The 15,156-nt window shown below is 48.9% G+C and overlaps 2 protein-coding genes across 4 annotated transcripts in view; both read right to left on the bottom strand.

Annotated features, from left to right (window-relative positions):
- Positions 1–1,196: 1,196 nt before the first annotated feature.
- Positions 1,197–7,800, bottom strand: rars1 (arginyl-tRNA synthetase 1). The gene is made up of 15 exons (XM_076022409.1): positions 7,643–7,800; positions 6,330–6,464; positions 6,013–6,201; positions 5,809–5,917; positions 5,615–5,715; positions 4,713–4,834; positions 4,467–4,587; positions 3,906–4,035; positions 3,721–3,825; positions 3,205–3,383; positions 2,948–3,057; positions 2,726–2,831; positions 2,309–2,481; positions 1,609–1,856; positions 1,197–1,493 (listed from the first exon to the last, which is right to left on the bottom strand). Exons 1-15 carry the CDS (start codon positions 7,685–7,687, stop codon positions 1,384–1,386), a joined length of 1,983 nt encoding a protein of 660 aa, XP_075878524.1. The 5' UTR covers positions 7,688–7,800; the 3' UTR covers positions 1,197–1,383.
- A 1,761-nt stretch (positions 7,801–9,561) lies between these two features.
- The window catches only part of wwc1 (WW and C2 domain containing 1), a 24,609-nt gene continuing 19,014 nt past the window's right edge, over positions 9,562–15,156 (bottom strand). For 2 of the 3 annotated variants that reach the window (XM_076022404.1, XM_076022406.1), the window contains exons 17-22: positions 15,147–15,156; positions 14,901–15,074; positions 14,725–14,817; positions 14,414–14,644; positions 14,195–14,313; positions 9,562–13,231 (exon numbers count right to left, since the gene is read on the bottom strand). The exon at positions 15,147–15,156 is cut by the window's right edge and continues 120 nt beyond it. In XM_076022404.1, coding sequence (XP_075878519.1) covers positions 13,165–13,231; positions 14,195–14,313; positions 14,414–14,644; positions 14,725–14,817; positions 14,901–15,074; positions 15,147–15,156 — 694 coding nt within the window. In that variant the 3' untranslated portion in view covers positions 9,562–13,164. Of the gene's footprint in view, positions 13,232–14,194; positions 14,314–14,413; positions 14,645–14,724; positions 14,818–14,900 lie in introns of all 3 variants that reach the window. The other variant, XM_076022403.1, reaches the window with a different exon arrangement.

Here is a 15,156-nt window from a genome sequence, read left to right as displayed (position 1 = left end):
CGCCTTTATGGCAATGTCTGTGCAGTCGATGGCTTCGATTACGTTTGGAAATCAGCCTCTCGCTGCAAATTGTGCTTTAACGTCGATCTAATCAACTGTCGGGAATTTGATCTACCTGGTTGACACAAGGATGATTCTGTAACACACAGCTGGCATGGTTGGACTGGGTCGACTGGTACCAATCGGTCTGCCAGCTCTCTTTGGAAGGAACCCCAGCGTGGTCGCCAGCTGTTGGCACTGCGGCTCCTTGTCACACGGTGTTCTGAAGGGCTGCGCCTCGGAGCAGAGTCCTTCAGAACTTGACACCGCTCGTGAAGTCCGGATGGTCTCTTAAATTTCTTTGGTGGCGAACTGCTCTATTCACCTCGTCCTCCATAGTGCCCATGCTGCCGTTGTTAGCTTAATTTTCCACACCACCATGTGCGCGCATGCTTTGGTACTGATCAATATAAATGAATTGAAGAAGTGTTGTTTGTCAAAGCCCATTGGAAACCGCTTCAGAAGTCCTTTCCCGACTTAACCAGTAAGTGTCGCCAACGGACCAACAAGGGTATAAATGTACGTACGCAAGTTGAAGACTTGACGTGAAGCACAGCACATTTCCACAGTCAAAAAATGTTTCGTACATCTGAACGTGAACGTGGAACCGTGCGTACGTCGGGTTTTCGTGCGTAAGTATCTTTTGTACCTGAGGCCCCTGGTTCTGTTCCTGGTCTTCTCAGTGCTTCCTCTATTTGTCCTGATGGAGTCACATCGTCATTTGAGTCTTCTCTCCTTGAGGTTAGAAATGAAATCATCATGGTAAGAGTTGAACCATCAACCTCTTGCACTGCAGCCAGGCTCCCGTCACATTGAGTTGTTCATCCTAGTGATAATTTGTGAGTCTTCTGCCTCCATGCGACTTCAAAAAACATTGTTCTACTTTTACACCAGCTGTGGTTGCTAGACATGTGCAGCTCTCAAGTCAATGATTGATTTTATCTGAATAACAAATGAACTTTTTTTAATGATCAATGTAATTAAGACTGAGGATGTGATGCTTGTGACTGTGATGACACTCCTGAAGCTGAATTTAGGAAACTCAGCAGCTGAACACCTTCAGGGAGAGAGAAGGATATAGAATATTTAATAGTTTATGACTGGGAAAAAGTTAAAACAGAAATTCCCCCCTTAAATAACATGACAGACACAGTGGGTGGAGTCTGGCTTTCAGTTTGGTTCTTTAATTTTAAAAAAGAAAAGAAGGGTGAAGAAGCATGATATTTCGCTGCGGTTGCATCTGTGAGACTACGTTGTTCATAGATGACTGGCGGGCGGCAGCTTCCCATGATTAACATTGGACCTTCGTCGTCGCTCAAAGGGAGCCCTGCTACTGCGGTGACATCACATCCTGTCCAGGGGGTTGATGCCCAGGATGGCGAAGCTCTGAGCCATGATGGAGGCAGTGGCCTCGCAGAGCAGAAGCCTCCACATGTTCACCTTCACCACCTCAGCTGTAAGGGGCGGGCAAAGACAACACCGGTCATGTCGCTGCTCTCTGCTTCTCTCTCTCTCCCTCTCTCTTTCTCTAGCTCCGCCTCTTCTCCCACCCCACTTGTCCCTTCTTACCTGTCTTCCGGTCCTTCTCCACACAGTAGCAGTTGTCGTAGAACTCTGTGAAGGTGGTGGCGAGCTCGTACAGGTAATCACACAGCGTGTGCAGCAGAAGGTCATCCATGATCTTCTGCAGGATCTCGGGGAAGCGCAGAATGCACTTGGCCAGCTTCCACTCCTTTTCGTGGTCCAGCAGGATCTCGGTGGTCTCCGCCGCCTTCTTCAGAGCCGCTTCCTCGATGTTCGCCAAGCGGGCTATGGACCTGCAGGAAGTGGAGGCACAAGCGGCAACAGAGCGACTCAGAGAGACACAGTGTTTTATTGTGAGCCACGGAAATGAGCAGCAGCAGCAGTGAGATGAGGAGGCGGTAAGAGCAGCAGCCTGCAAACAGCAGTTAATCATCTGGGGTCAAACCCGTGATAAAAGGATGTCAGTGCTGAATGCAGCCTTCTTTTCTTTTTCTTTTTTACCCTTTTTTTCTTTAGGGGGAGGAAGAGGGAGTTCATCTATCGCCTGCAGCTTCCTGATCTGAGATCAGTGAGGCGACAGCGACTCAGACCAGGAACTCAATTTAACTTCTTAGAGGGATGACTGGGGCTGAATCACATTAAGTGCTCAGAGTGCCGCCGTCACCGCTCATCCTTCACTTCGTAGGTGGGAGGGAGAAGAGGCTCCTCGCCGAGGCGGGCCAGACCGACAGTGACGGAGGCTCACCGGATGCGTGTGAAGGCATAGAGCAGGTACGCCGCTGTATTGCCCCGGTCGTCCAGCATCTTGTCGAAGGAGAAGACGTAGTCGTTGATGCGGTTGTGCGACAGGTCTGCGTACTTGATGCAGCCGAAGGCGACGGACCTCTGGGCTTTGGTCAGCTCCTCGGGGCTCAGCACCTGCGCGCACACACACAGACACACACACACATCAGCTCAGTCTGAAAAAAAAAGCCATCACAGGAGGTTGTGTTCCAATCCGCCTCTTCCTCAGGCGCTGAGCGGAGCAGTTATCACTCCAACAGCAGAACCACTGAGGCGGATTTGATCCCCCTCGTTAATCTGTGATGCTTCAGATTCAGTGGATCTATGAAACCCGGCACCTTGAGTCTGCGGGAGGACAGTCAGGGTAGCAGCACCTCACCTTGTCCCGCTCCTTCTCCTTCAGCTTGTCCATGGACCTCTTCAGCCCCTCGTCCAGCAGGTCCACCAGCCTCACCGTGTCCCCGGACCGGGTCTTAAACTTCTTCCTGAACCGCACAGGGCACGAGATGACCAAACATGTGGAACATCCAGCGGAGGCAACGTCCTGCTGCCGACTCATTATTTTAGCGCCCCCCTGTGGCCGGTGTTGGCGCGAGCTCACCTGTCCTCCCCGAGCACCACACCGAAGCCTGCGTGCTCCACCCGGGTCACCTTGGGGTCGTACCAGCCCAGCATCTGGGCCACCGCAAACACCACCTGGAAGTGTGAGCCCTGTGAACACACACACACACACACACACACACACACACACACACACACACACACACACACACACACACACACACACACACACACACACGTCAGGTCTCAGCTACAAAATACTTGTGTAATTTCTTGCGTCTCTGTGGCTCCGCCCACCTGTCCGCTGTCCACGACGTAGATGATGATGTCGGCCTTCTCGTCAAAGAGCCGGTTGTGCAGCGCCGCCAGGTCCGACGTGTCGTAGGTGAAGCCGCCGTCAGACTTGACCACAGTGAGCGGGAGGGAGAAACCCGGAGCGAAGACGATCTTACGACCCTCGTCCAGCTGCACGAAGCCTGGAGGGGAGGGAGGAGAACAAGAGGTGGTGAGGAAGAAGGAGGAGAACCAGAGGTGGTGAGGAAGGAGGAGGAGAACCACAGGTGGTGAGGAAGAAGGCTGAGATGGAGGAGGTGAGGAAGAAGGCGGAGATGGAGGAGGTGGTGAGGAAGAAGGCGGAGATGGAGGAGGTGGCTCAAAAGTGGAGGAGAGGAGAGAACAAAGGTGGAAATGGATTCAGTCGAACTGAAAGGAAGGGCGGGTGGAAACTGGAGGGGATCGATGGCGCAACACTGCCCCCGAGTGGCCGAGCCAGGCAAAATCAAAGCGCACACTGGGAGGTTTGTGCTGTCTGACCTTTGTCCTCGATCCCCTTCACCACCACGGGCATCGTCTCGTGGTAGAAGGACTCTCCTCTCTCCTTCAGCGTGATGTCCAGGGAGTCGTAGATCTTCTGGAACTCTGGGAAAACACAGGGAGACGCTTTACCGCGCTGCACCGCCCACGGTGCTGCCACGGAGGGGCGGCGGGCTCAGGCTCACCTCTGCGGGACACGTCGCAGATGAGGTTCCAGCCCTTGATGAAGTCGGGCTCTTTGCTCTGCAGCCGCACAACGCACTGGTACGCCCGCTTCTTGAAGACCTCGTCCTCGTCAAAGCGCTTCTTGGACTCCTGCAGGGCACGGAGGAAAACTCGGAATGACTTTATGACTCATGAATTTCAAAACCAGGTCTCATCAAACAGAAAGTCGTTGTAATGTATTGCGAGTGGTTCGCTTGTTGTTGCAGTTGGGCTCTCGTAGCAACTGCCTGTTTCTGTCCCTCTGTGCCTGCCGTAGTTGACGCCTGCACTGGCCTGAATACACAAGTCTGAAGTGATGCGCTCGTTGGTCTCTGCCATTTCCCACATGATTTGCATACATTACAGTCATGTAGATGAACTTGGCCTGATTGAAGAAAATGTGCTCAAGGTCAAATGATTTAATTTTTAACATTGACTCTATTGTTTACATTTTTACAAAATAAACTATTTCTACATCTATTCTCACTCATCCCAGGTATGTGAGCCAACTAGGGCTGGATTGGTAAAGCGGTGGCTCTGACCTTGTAGAAGGCCTGGAGGTCACCGATGGGCGGAGACACTGTCAGGTAGTTGGGGAATTTATCCTGCAGGTGAGCGATCAGCATCCCGAACTGAGTGCCCCAGTCGCCCACGTGGTTCAACCTGGGGAGACGAGGAAGAAACTATTTATTACGTATGAAAAAGAAAACCTAAACCCACAGTGTGTTGGTGTCGGTTCCGAGTAGAGAAGACGGGAGGCGCCGGTGAGCGACTCGGGACTGACGGACCTGAGAACGTCGTGACCCAGGAACTCAAAGAGGCGACAGACGCTCTCGCCGATGATGGTGGAGCGCAGGTGACCCACGTGCATCTCTTTGGCGATGTTCGGAGAGGAGAAGTCCACCACCACCTGCAGAGACACGCACAGTGTTAACATCAAAGTTAAATTGAAGTACAAGAGCAGATAATACATTTCCAAATGACCTTTCTAACAACTTAGTCAGTATTGATTTTCACCGATATATTCAGCTGAGGTCGGATTCACACTTCCAGGTTCGTTTCCTGGTCCGAATCAACACCAGGATGATTGAACATTGTTGCAACTTTTCACTCAGTGCAGTTTGTGTCCACAAAACAGTCCAGAAATGGTCAAGTGAAGTCATGTGACTGCAGACGCCGTCCAGCTGTTGGTCAAAGGCTGACAAGTCCCTCGCCAATCATATTTGACAATAACGTTGACTTTGGCTTTTGACTTTATGATGTCATGTTGTTGCTGAGCTGGACATCAGCAGACAATGATGGGCGCGATGAGGTGGGTGGTGCACTTCCTGGGATCACGTCAGAACTGAACCGCTGCAGTTCACTTCATAGCAGAACCAGACCACCTCCCCATGCGGCCCAGAGTGTGGTTGTCCAGCCCAGCGTCCACACCGAGCCAAACGAGCCGCACCAAGAGAGTAACTCCAGGGCTCAGATTAACTGGACTAAACCAGGCTGGCAGGAAGATGCTCTAAAACTTACAATTGTTTAAAATTAGTATTATTTTTAATTATATCATCATCATCATTATTATTATTATTACTACTATTATTATTATTATTATTATTACTATTATTATCATTATTATCATTATTGTTATTATTATTATTATTATATACAACTGCTGCAATAACAATATATATTCACTGACCTTCTTCTTGGCAGCCAGCGGGGGGGGCTGTACTCCATTCATCAGCAAGTTGCTCAACAGTTTGGAAATAAACATTTTCTTGAGGTGGATGTTGATGAATCCTGATGAGATGGTAAAAACAATAATAATAATAAATTACCAAACATCACGCATTATGCCCGCACCACCTGCTCCTAAAGTGCGGGTCTTCATACCGGGTCCGGCGATCTCAGTCTTCTCGATGAGATCGTTCTCTGGAAGACTCTGGATGATCTTCTCGGCGATTTCTCTCGGGTTGATTTTCAATCCCTTCGCCTTCAGGAGCTGTTGGGTCACAGACGGGAAGGCACGAAAGCTCAATACATTTCTACAGAGACGCGCCGCGTGAGGACACGACGTCCTCCGGGGGGCGCTCTCACCTGGGCCATGGCCATGGCGCTGTTGCACTGGTAGTCTCCAAACTTGGCCTGCTGGTTGGGCGCCAGGGCCAGCGGCGGGTTCTCCAGGTCGGGGAAGGAGGTCCTGATGGCCACCTCGAAGATCTCCAGCAGGTACTGGTTGATGTTCATCATGGACTGACAGCAGCAAAGACCGTCGTTCAGAGCACTCTGAACACACACACACACACACACAAACAAACAAACACACACACACACACAGCAACATGAGCTGCGGGCTGTTCCTGATTGGTGGATGTGTGTCGTGTGTCCCACCCCGGCACGTTCGCCGCTCTCACCCTCTTGAGGATGTTGAGGCGATACTTCAGCCGAGCGTTCTCCTCCCGCAGCTCCTCCAAACGCTTCGACGCATTCAGGTTCTGTGGGTTCTTCAGGCTCTCGATCTCAGCAGTCAGACTCTGAATCTCCTGCTCCTGAAGCAAAGCGATAAAAAACATTTCATGACAGGGCCATGAATGTTTTAAACATTAACATTACCAGTCCAATTGATAATGAGTCATTGTAGGACTTTGTAGCATGTGCCATCAAGTTTGGCTGAACTTTTGATTTTATTTACGCTTCTACTTTTCATGCCCCACAGTGCGATGAATAAATGCACTATGTTGCCCTGGTTCAATCAAGCACCTCGTTATACTTCAGCTCTGTGCTTTATAGCCGTTGTTGTTGTTTTGAGTTGATCTAATTAAGCACTGTCTCATGCTATGGAGGCAGCATTCTTTGGAGTGTTTCATGTTTAAGAAAAATCCTGTTGATCAATAGGGACGGGACACTCGTCCGTGAACTCGTCGTTCAAGAGTTTGAGTCAGAACACAAGTGAAAGTGTCATTCCTGCGTTATCACATGGCAGTAAACACATCGCACACTGGACCCAGCTCTGACCTCTGCAACCCTTCAATCTGAACGCACAAATCTAAACTCTGACTCGTCCGCTGATTGCAGCTCTTCACGAACACTGACGAATTATTTTTCAGATCTATAATTAATGGAGTTTTTTTTTATAATTACATCTAATTCTAAATTTAAAGTTTGATTTCGACGCTTTAAAAAACAAAAGATAACAACAAGTAGGACATATGGGTGCGCCACTGTTTATAACCACCAATAAACGTGGCAATAACCGAAAAAGATAAACATTATGGCGTAAACGCAAAGTTTCCGAACATTTCCTTTCGTTTTTAACTGGGCCGCTGTGATGAGTGAGCTGGTGCAACTTTACGTCAGCAATTCGTTTGCAGTATGATACACGTTCGAATGATTTTAGCGACTGTTCCAACCAAACCGAGGTTTCCGTGGAAGCAACAAAAACGACAGTGACAGTTAATTTGTTTAATGAATGAATAACGATTCACGCCTTAAACAAATTATCACGTGGGCGTAACCACACACTAAGACCTGAGGTGGGATATTTTCATTAAAACAACGTCTAAAACAACGTCTATTCAGCCTTTGTCGTCACATAAACGCGTGAAGAGAGACAGAGTTGGTAGTTGCACTTGGGCAACGTCGCGCGATCTGTCCGCCGGTGGTCCTCGCGCTCACTTTTAGCCCGCTAGCTAACGTTGTGACACCCAGAAGCGGAGCGGCGGTCTACCTGCTGCTGCAGCCGCGCTGTGTACTCATGAACCGGGTCGCCCATCTTTCTCACACGCCGAGGAGGAAATCTTCTGTCGGCAGGACGCGAACACTGACACTCGTGGCTGACGAAACTCAGTGACAGAGTAGGACTACAACTTTCCACGCTACTTCCGCTCCCGGGGACCGCCTTCTTCTTCGTGAATTTCCGGGCGGAGGAACTGAGGAGCGACTCCGCAGATAGACGCCGCCCATTCGGTTTGTAGAGACACGGCGGCCTTTGATTATTTTTTTTGTTGTTGTTGTTGTTCTTGTTGAATTTTTATTTAATAGAAAGTGACCAAAAGATTATTGAATCAAAAATGTCTGACTTCACGACATTTTGCAGTCAAATTTTCAAGATCAAAATATTGGGTAAGACAGCAAATACATCTATGAATTTCATTGTGCATAGTAAATAGATCAATGGTTTTCAACTTTTTTTGAGCCATGGCACATTTTTTAAAATTGAAAAAAAATCCCATGGCACGCCACAAACCAAAAATACTACAAATTGACACTGTTTAGCCAAATAATGACAATAATTTTAGATACACCATCTGGTGGCCCTGAACACATCATCAGTGATGTAACCTGGGATCACAGGGGGTTTCGGGTCAACAATCAGACCTCCTCCCCCAGGTGACCCAGCTGGGGTTGATCAAGTCCCAGCTTGTATCCAGGTAGCACTACCCTACAGGCCGTGCCCCTCCCCTCCCGATCCACAACCATCTTGACGCCACTTCTGCTGCGTCGGTGGCCAACTTGATGGCCCCTCGCTGGCGGGCCCCTCGCTGGCTGGCCCCCAGTGATGCCCAACATTTTGTAGGCCCTGCAGAGGGATTTGCCCACAAATCCCTCTGCAACCCTCTTCCTCTCGTTAGCCTCCTCCATGTGGTCCTCCCAAGGCACGGTGAGTTGCAAGAGAATTACCTGCTACCGCTTCGGGGAACTTGTGGTGCTTCCCCAGATCAACTCCCGGTCAACTCAGCGCCCGGTCGTGCAGCATTGCCAACAGGCATGACTTCTCCCCAGCTCTGGTGAAAGCGATAGTGTTCTTTACTGGGTGAAAGCTCTTGCTATGGCCGATCCCACTGCAGATGGAATCCGCTATGGCTTTCAGGACTTGGTTGTGTCGCCAGCGGCAGCGCCCTTCGCCCAGAGCTATTGGACAGCAGCTTAGGACGTCCTCCAAGGTTCCTCTCCTCTGGGAGAGGGGGCTAGGTGTCTCCACCTTACCCCAGGTGAAGAGGTTGGATGGCCTTGGGTAGCGCGTCTTAGACCGCCTGGATCAAGAATTTTATCTGATGGGGTTCTGCTTTCCACGCCTCGGTCAATGTGATCCCGTTCAGGCCCCCTGCTGCCGCATTCTCACCATCTGGCTGGCTCGTTTCTGCTCCACTCTTGCTCGCACTTCCTCAAGGATCAGCGACCTCATCTCTTCCACTCGCACCTTGTCGTAGCGAGGGTGTTCTGTGGCTACCTAGACTAGCTCTTCCCTGTGCCACTGTGCCCACCAGCACCCTTTGCCGTGGCCCTGACTCCGCGACGTCCACTGCCTCGGCAGCTCTCCACTTCCTCCCCGTCCTGACTTCGATAATGGGGACTTCATAGGCTAAGAGGATCTGCGGGAGAATACCGTGGTTGTAAATTCAGGCCTTGAACTTTCCAGGGAGACCAGACTTGTCCACCGTGGTTAGCCAGATCTCAAATTCTTGGTTGGTCGCTTGTGTGGAGGCTGCATCTCTCAGGCTGCAGTCGAACACCTTACCCAAGCTCTTCACATAATGAGCAAAAACTACAGACTACCTTCTCAGAAAGTTGAGACTTGAACCCATTTTTAATAGCAATTTAGAAAGTTTGTGGAACAATCCAAACAAGGAAAAAAACTAAACAAAATAGAAGAGAAGATTTTTTTTATTTGTTGTGAAACTACAAAACATAATGTTTGGTTTTTTTTTCTCTGCTGGTGAAATATATACAACTGGTCGACAGTACAGTGTCTGAAAATAAAATTCACAGCTTTTCAGGACTCGTGGCAGAAAGAAAAAAAACGAAACAGGAAAAGCGACACCCGAATCACAAAGTGCAATAAATACATGCTGAAGTGTTTTCTCGTAGCGTGTCCAACACCTTTAGCAGGTCGATCACCACCAGCCAGAATACAGAATCATCAGGAGAGAGAAGGAAGATGCACTTAAACATGAGAAAATTACATCACTACCTACATTATAAAAACCAAATTACTCGTGGCTAACAGCATTGGTGATAGATTTCTGAATGACTGTGATTTGTCGTAGTAAAAAATAAACTACATTCCTTCATCCAGATATTGTGCACATACATTTACATAATGAACAAATGTTCTGTTAACATTCTAAAAAAAAAAAAAACACACACTGTTAATCCTCAGACAACACTGAGTGAGGTGTTTCAGAACTACTGGTTCTAAAGTGGAGAAGAAGAAGAAGAAGAAGAAGCAGAAAGCATTTCTCTACATTTCCTCTGTCGCAGGACAGCGGGCAGGGTTGGTCATTGAAGACCACAAGAAGAAGAAAATGAAAATATGTCACTCTCCGAAGGCTCACTCACTCACTCACGACTCTAAAGGCTCCCGTTTCACAGTTTCCCTGCTGCCTTCACACTGTGTTCTCCAGCTTCTCATTTTGACCAGAAGCAAAAATGTGACTTTTTATTTCAACTGTTGAAACTTTCTTTTCATTTAAAACGTCTCGGTCAGAGGCATGTTTGGTTTCTTTAAACACTGAAAAGTCCACTGGGACTCACGTTCATGCTGCAAGATGACAGAAGAACCCCCCCCTCCAAAAGACAAACAAAAGATTCAAGCAGCTACCGAGTTGAAGCAAATCCCCGTGTTAAGAATTGTGTGAAACAAAAAAAAGAATCATGTGTGGATCCTGTCTGAAGAGTTCGAGGGCGGGCGAGCACGTCTGCACCCCCCCCCTGCAGTATCATTTGGAAGCTGTTCTTAGGGGGGGCGCAGTTGTTTCAGGGTGACTCTTTGGTTTTGAACCAAACACTTTGTAGCTGTACTACGTTAACCAGTTTCATCTTACTTTCTCTCATAAGAAAATAAATCTTTAGTGTCATTTTGTTTTCTTTCTCTCTCTCTTTTTTTAATAGTTGTTATTTTCCCTACAATGATTTGTGCAACGTTTTTCTACATCTACCTGAACATGTAGTGACTATCCTCATTTTACTCTGTATTTACAGCGTCTATCAATCACAAAAGGAAGGCTGGTTTTAATTTTTTATTTCTGGGAGCGAGAGGTGGAGAGTTTGAGGGCTCGGCCAGGCTCCCGCAGGGTGATAGGATGTCATAAAAAACATAAACAATCGACTTCCTCTGCCGGTCTCACACATACAGGCGGTGGAGAGAATGGACTGGAATGTTGCTGCTGCATTCAGGCTGACAGATAATAATAATAATAATAATAATAATAATAATAATAATAATAATAATACATTTAATTTATAAGGCGCCTTTCAAGGCACTCCAGGTCGCCGGATGAACTGAATGACGAAGGAAAAGCTTTGAGCGGAACGTTACCATGGCGACCCGGCCGGGAACATCTTATACTTTCTGTGGGTGACGTTTAAAAAGAAAAGAAAAAAAACAGGTCAGGCCTTTCAAAGTTTGCCTCATCAGAGAGCGGATGTTACCCAGAATGCACTTTGTCAGCTGCTGATGCTTCTCCCTATGATTTCGCACAGGCAACGCAAATCTCGGGGACGAACGACGGGTGGGGCGCGACGACAAAAAAAAAAGACGACTGTCGCCGTCTGCACTGTCAAAACCTTCACGGAGAGTCTCGACTCTTTTCTCTGGAAGAAAATATTTCAAAATGAGGTAGAAAGGAAAAGTAACAGAGAGAGGAAAGCGAAGTGAACCGAACCGCCCGTGTCTTCCCATCAAAGCAATCCCGCTCCTCTGGCTTCACATCAAGACACAAAGTGTGCCCGACCCCACACACACACACACAAACACACACACACACACACACACACACACACACACACACACACACACACACACACACACACACACACACACACACACACACACACACACACACACACACACAGGTTTGTGTGCTGAGGATGTGAAGGTAACATCAGCTTCGTTCTGCTTCAGCACTGAGTGAAAGGCATCAAGGACAGAGACGGCTCCGTTCGTCACGAGCGCCCCCCCCATCCCCTCCAACAGTCGGTCCACCTCCCACCCTCTTCACAACGCTCCCTCTGCGCCTCTGACGCCATCACACACATTGTATTTGCGAGTACGATGCAGCGAAAGAGGAAAACATCAGAGCAAACGAAACCAGATCATAAAAAAAAAAAAGAAAAAAGGTCGGCACCTCGTGGAGACAAATGCACCTGACGCTGAAGATGCTGGGGCGCCCTGCTGATGAGATGCCAGCGTCCAGTTCTCCCAGAGACACTCTGATATGTCCTCTCATTTCCAGTTTCACAGGAAACAAAGCCTGAAATCCTCCAGTATTAAAAAACCCTGATAACAAAACTTCTCTAAGCCAAGGTGACACCTGGTGACCCACCTGGGGACAAGTGCTAACTCCTTTAGCCTCACTGCTACATGATGAAGATTCATCTCGACATCAGGTAAGCGGCCAATGAGAGTGATGAAACAAAGACTGCTCGTCATTCATTCCAGTCACTGGCCAGGAACACAGAGGGGGCGGAGCTTAGACATGCAGTCAGTATGAAGTTCAATCACAGTCATCAGAAGCACAGCTGATTTTCTCTTCCTGTGTGTATGTGTGTGTGTGTGTGTGTGTGTGTGTGTGTATTTTCCCCCAGCAGAGGCTGGAGGATTTCTTCTAGTTTGATTGTTTGTTTCCAAAAAGCCACATCAAGTTTTTCGTCTTTCTTTAGTTTTAAAGTGCAGACAATCGACGGGACGACCCGAGTGCCAGTGACTGTTGAAGCAGCTTCACACTGATGAGACATAAACATGCTCGCTGATCAGAAGCTTTCGCTGAGTTGTGACTTGTGTTGGCGGCGTGACGTTGTACACAACTTTCCGTGTGCAGGTTAAGACAGAAACACAAGCCTGCTGCGGACTTCAGTACCTTTGTGTGTGTGTGTGTGTCTTCTTTTAAGTTTTGTGCCCTCTTTTCTCATAAAACCTGCCACTGTGTGACTTTGTGCTTGATGATTTTAAAAGCAGCCTGTTAGTAACAGAAAGAACAGACCGAAAAGGAGTGAGGGGAAAAAAAGGGGAACTTGAGCTAGCGCTAAGTTACAAACACAAACTCTCCACGTTAAAAACGCAGAGCTCTTCACGATGATTTTTTTTTCCCCTACCAACATTCATTATCATTACCATCATATTCATCATCCTCATTATTATTATCATTATTATTGTTATTATTAGTTTAGATTCTTCATGACACCGTCACCGTTGAGTGAGGAGGAGCAGCAGCGTCGGACTCGGGAGAGTAAATACTTTGAAATGCTTCTCTACACGTCGTCGGCCGGCAGGTCAGGGATGCTGCTCTTCACCCGCGTGAAGAAGGCCATCTTCTCTCTGGAGCAGCACGCAAAACGACACAACACAAGGCGTTAGATTCGAGCGTGCGGACTCAGACACTGCAGGTCGGACGTCCTTTCATGGGGACTGAAGCCTCAGGAGCAGAGGAGCAACATACACGCTAACTGGGCTATGGTTAGCATGTATGCCCAGGACTCCCTCAAGCCTATTAGCAATGCTAATGTCAAGATTAGCCAGTGGGCTAAAGTGAATTACAACAGTTTAATCGGTCAATAAGGCTAAAGTTCACACATTAGAGTCTGGAACAGTTGTAGCCAGTTGAAGAACCCGTTCAGAACGGCTAGCAACCGTTAGCTGCTGAAACTTGATAAATTGCATTTAACTGTGGCTGCAGTTGAACCACTGTGATGGAAAACCAGTAAAAAAAAAAACGAAAGAAAAAGAAAAAAAACTAAGCACTTCAGTGACTGGAGCCAATGAATTGCATTGGTTTGGTCAGTAGGGGGCAGTATAAGCAGCATTCCAGAAGGTGAGGAAATGCCTGACAGGTTCACGGTTACAAATACAGCAACAACCAAAAAAACACGGTGTCGCCCTGGAATCCAAAAACACGGCAACTCGACGACTTCGCCGGCTATTTTTTCTTTTTTCTATGCAGCACGAACCAGAACAGCCGTCACAAGTTCAGCTTTTGTGTATTCTACATATTTGCTGCTAGCGAGTGTATAAAACAGGAAAAAGATTATAAAACTTTTTGAATTGATAGACATGGGCTTTTGTGCAATCCAATTATATAATAGCCTTAAAGGGTTTTGCGCAATAGTGTTTAAGGAACACAGTTTTTTTTTCACCTACCACTGGGACTTTGCCGTATAGCTATAATCTCTCGTGTTCATTAGTATGATTTGGCAGATTTTAAAAATCAACCAATCGATCAATAAATACACAATTTTGCCAATCCTACGATCCAGAATCCTGTAAAATGCTTCCTTTCCGCACCTGAAGGTCTGGACCTCGGGGACCTCTTTGCGGCTCTGTCCCCTGATTTTGTGGACGTCCTTGGCTGCCGCCCTCATCATCTTCTCCACCCTCTTCTCTTGCAGCTGCTCCTCTTGAGTCTGGGTGGCGGACACCAAAAGTGGTGAACAGAGTGAAAAAAGGTCTCAGGTCCGGCGTGACCTCCCCCTTCCCCCCCACCCTTGGGGGAAGCCGACTCACCTGTTTCTCAGCCTGTTTGAGGAGGAGCCGGAAGCGCTCGTCTTCCTGGACCAGGGCGGGCAGCTCTCTGCGGCCCTGCTGCCTCGCCTTCTCCAGCTGCGCCTTCAGCTCTCGCAGCACGTGGAGCTCCTGCGACAGTCGGGCCTGCCGCGTCCGGGACACCTGCAGGTCCAGCTCCAGGTCCAGGGAGGTCCGCAGGAGGCCGTCCAGACCTTTGACCTGCAGCGGAGGCTGACGGAGGACGGTGAGGTCAGTGACCGACCTGCTGGAGGAGCCCGGCGGGGAAACCGGACAGGAACGGACGTTCTCACCTTCTTCATTCGCATGCTGCGTCTCTCCGAGGCGTTCCTGACGAAGGGAGACTTCTTGGAGAGCGTGGAGCTGTCGCTGTCGCTGCGGTTTATCTGGAGGCACGAGCAGAGGGTCAACACACCTGGATGGAGGGACACCTGCTTGGGCGGTGGGAAGGTCAGGCGGCTCTGCGCACCCTGCAGATGTACTGGCTCTGAGGGCCCGGGGAGAAGGTCTTGGAGCGGATGATGGTGTTGCCCCTCATGAAGGGGTTCTGCTGGTGGACGTCCGGGCGGCGCTCCTTGGGCCGGACGGCCGAGCAGTGGTGGTACGGCGGCAGCACGGTGTCCATGCTGGTCTCCTTGTTGACCTGATGGAGGAGAAGGTCCCGTGACGGAGCTGCGTCACAGGGCCGGCGGCGAGCCGAGACCAGTCCAGTTACCTTCTCCGAG

Source organism: Nelusetta ayraudi, unplaced genomic scaffold (genome assembly GCF_046127955.1).
Source record: "Nelusetta ayraudi isolate G7.1 ecotype Tasmania unplaced genomic scaffold, CSIRO-AGI_Nayr_v1 ptg000011l, whole genome shotgun sequence".
Classification (NCBI taxonomy): domain Eukaryota; kingdom Metazoa; phylum Chordata; class Actinopteri; order Tetraodontiformes; family Monacanthidae; genus Nelusetta; species Nelusetta ayraudi.
The sequence above is the reverse complement of the archived record's forward strand: the minus strand, read 5'-3'. Positions and strand labels throughout refer to the sequence as shown.

Coding starts and splice junctions, on each gene's coding strand:
- rars1 (XM_076022409.1), bottom strand. CDS start 7,687: ATGGGCGACCCGGTTCATGAGTACACAGCGCGGCTGCAGCAGCAG. Junction 5,716..5,808: donor GACTGAGATCGCCGGACCCG/GTATGAAGACCC, acceptor CCATCTCATCAG/GATTCATCAACATCCACCTC. Junction 1,857..2,308: donor TATGCCTTCACACGCATCCG/GTGAGCCTCCGT, acceptor CACTTCCTGCAG/GTCCATAGCCCGCTTGGCGA.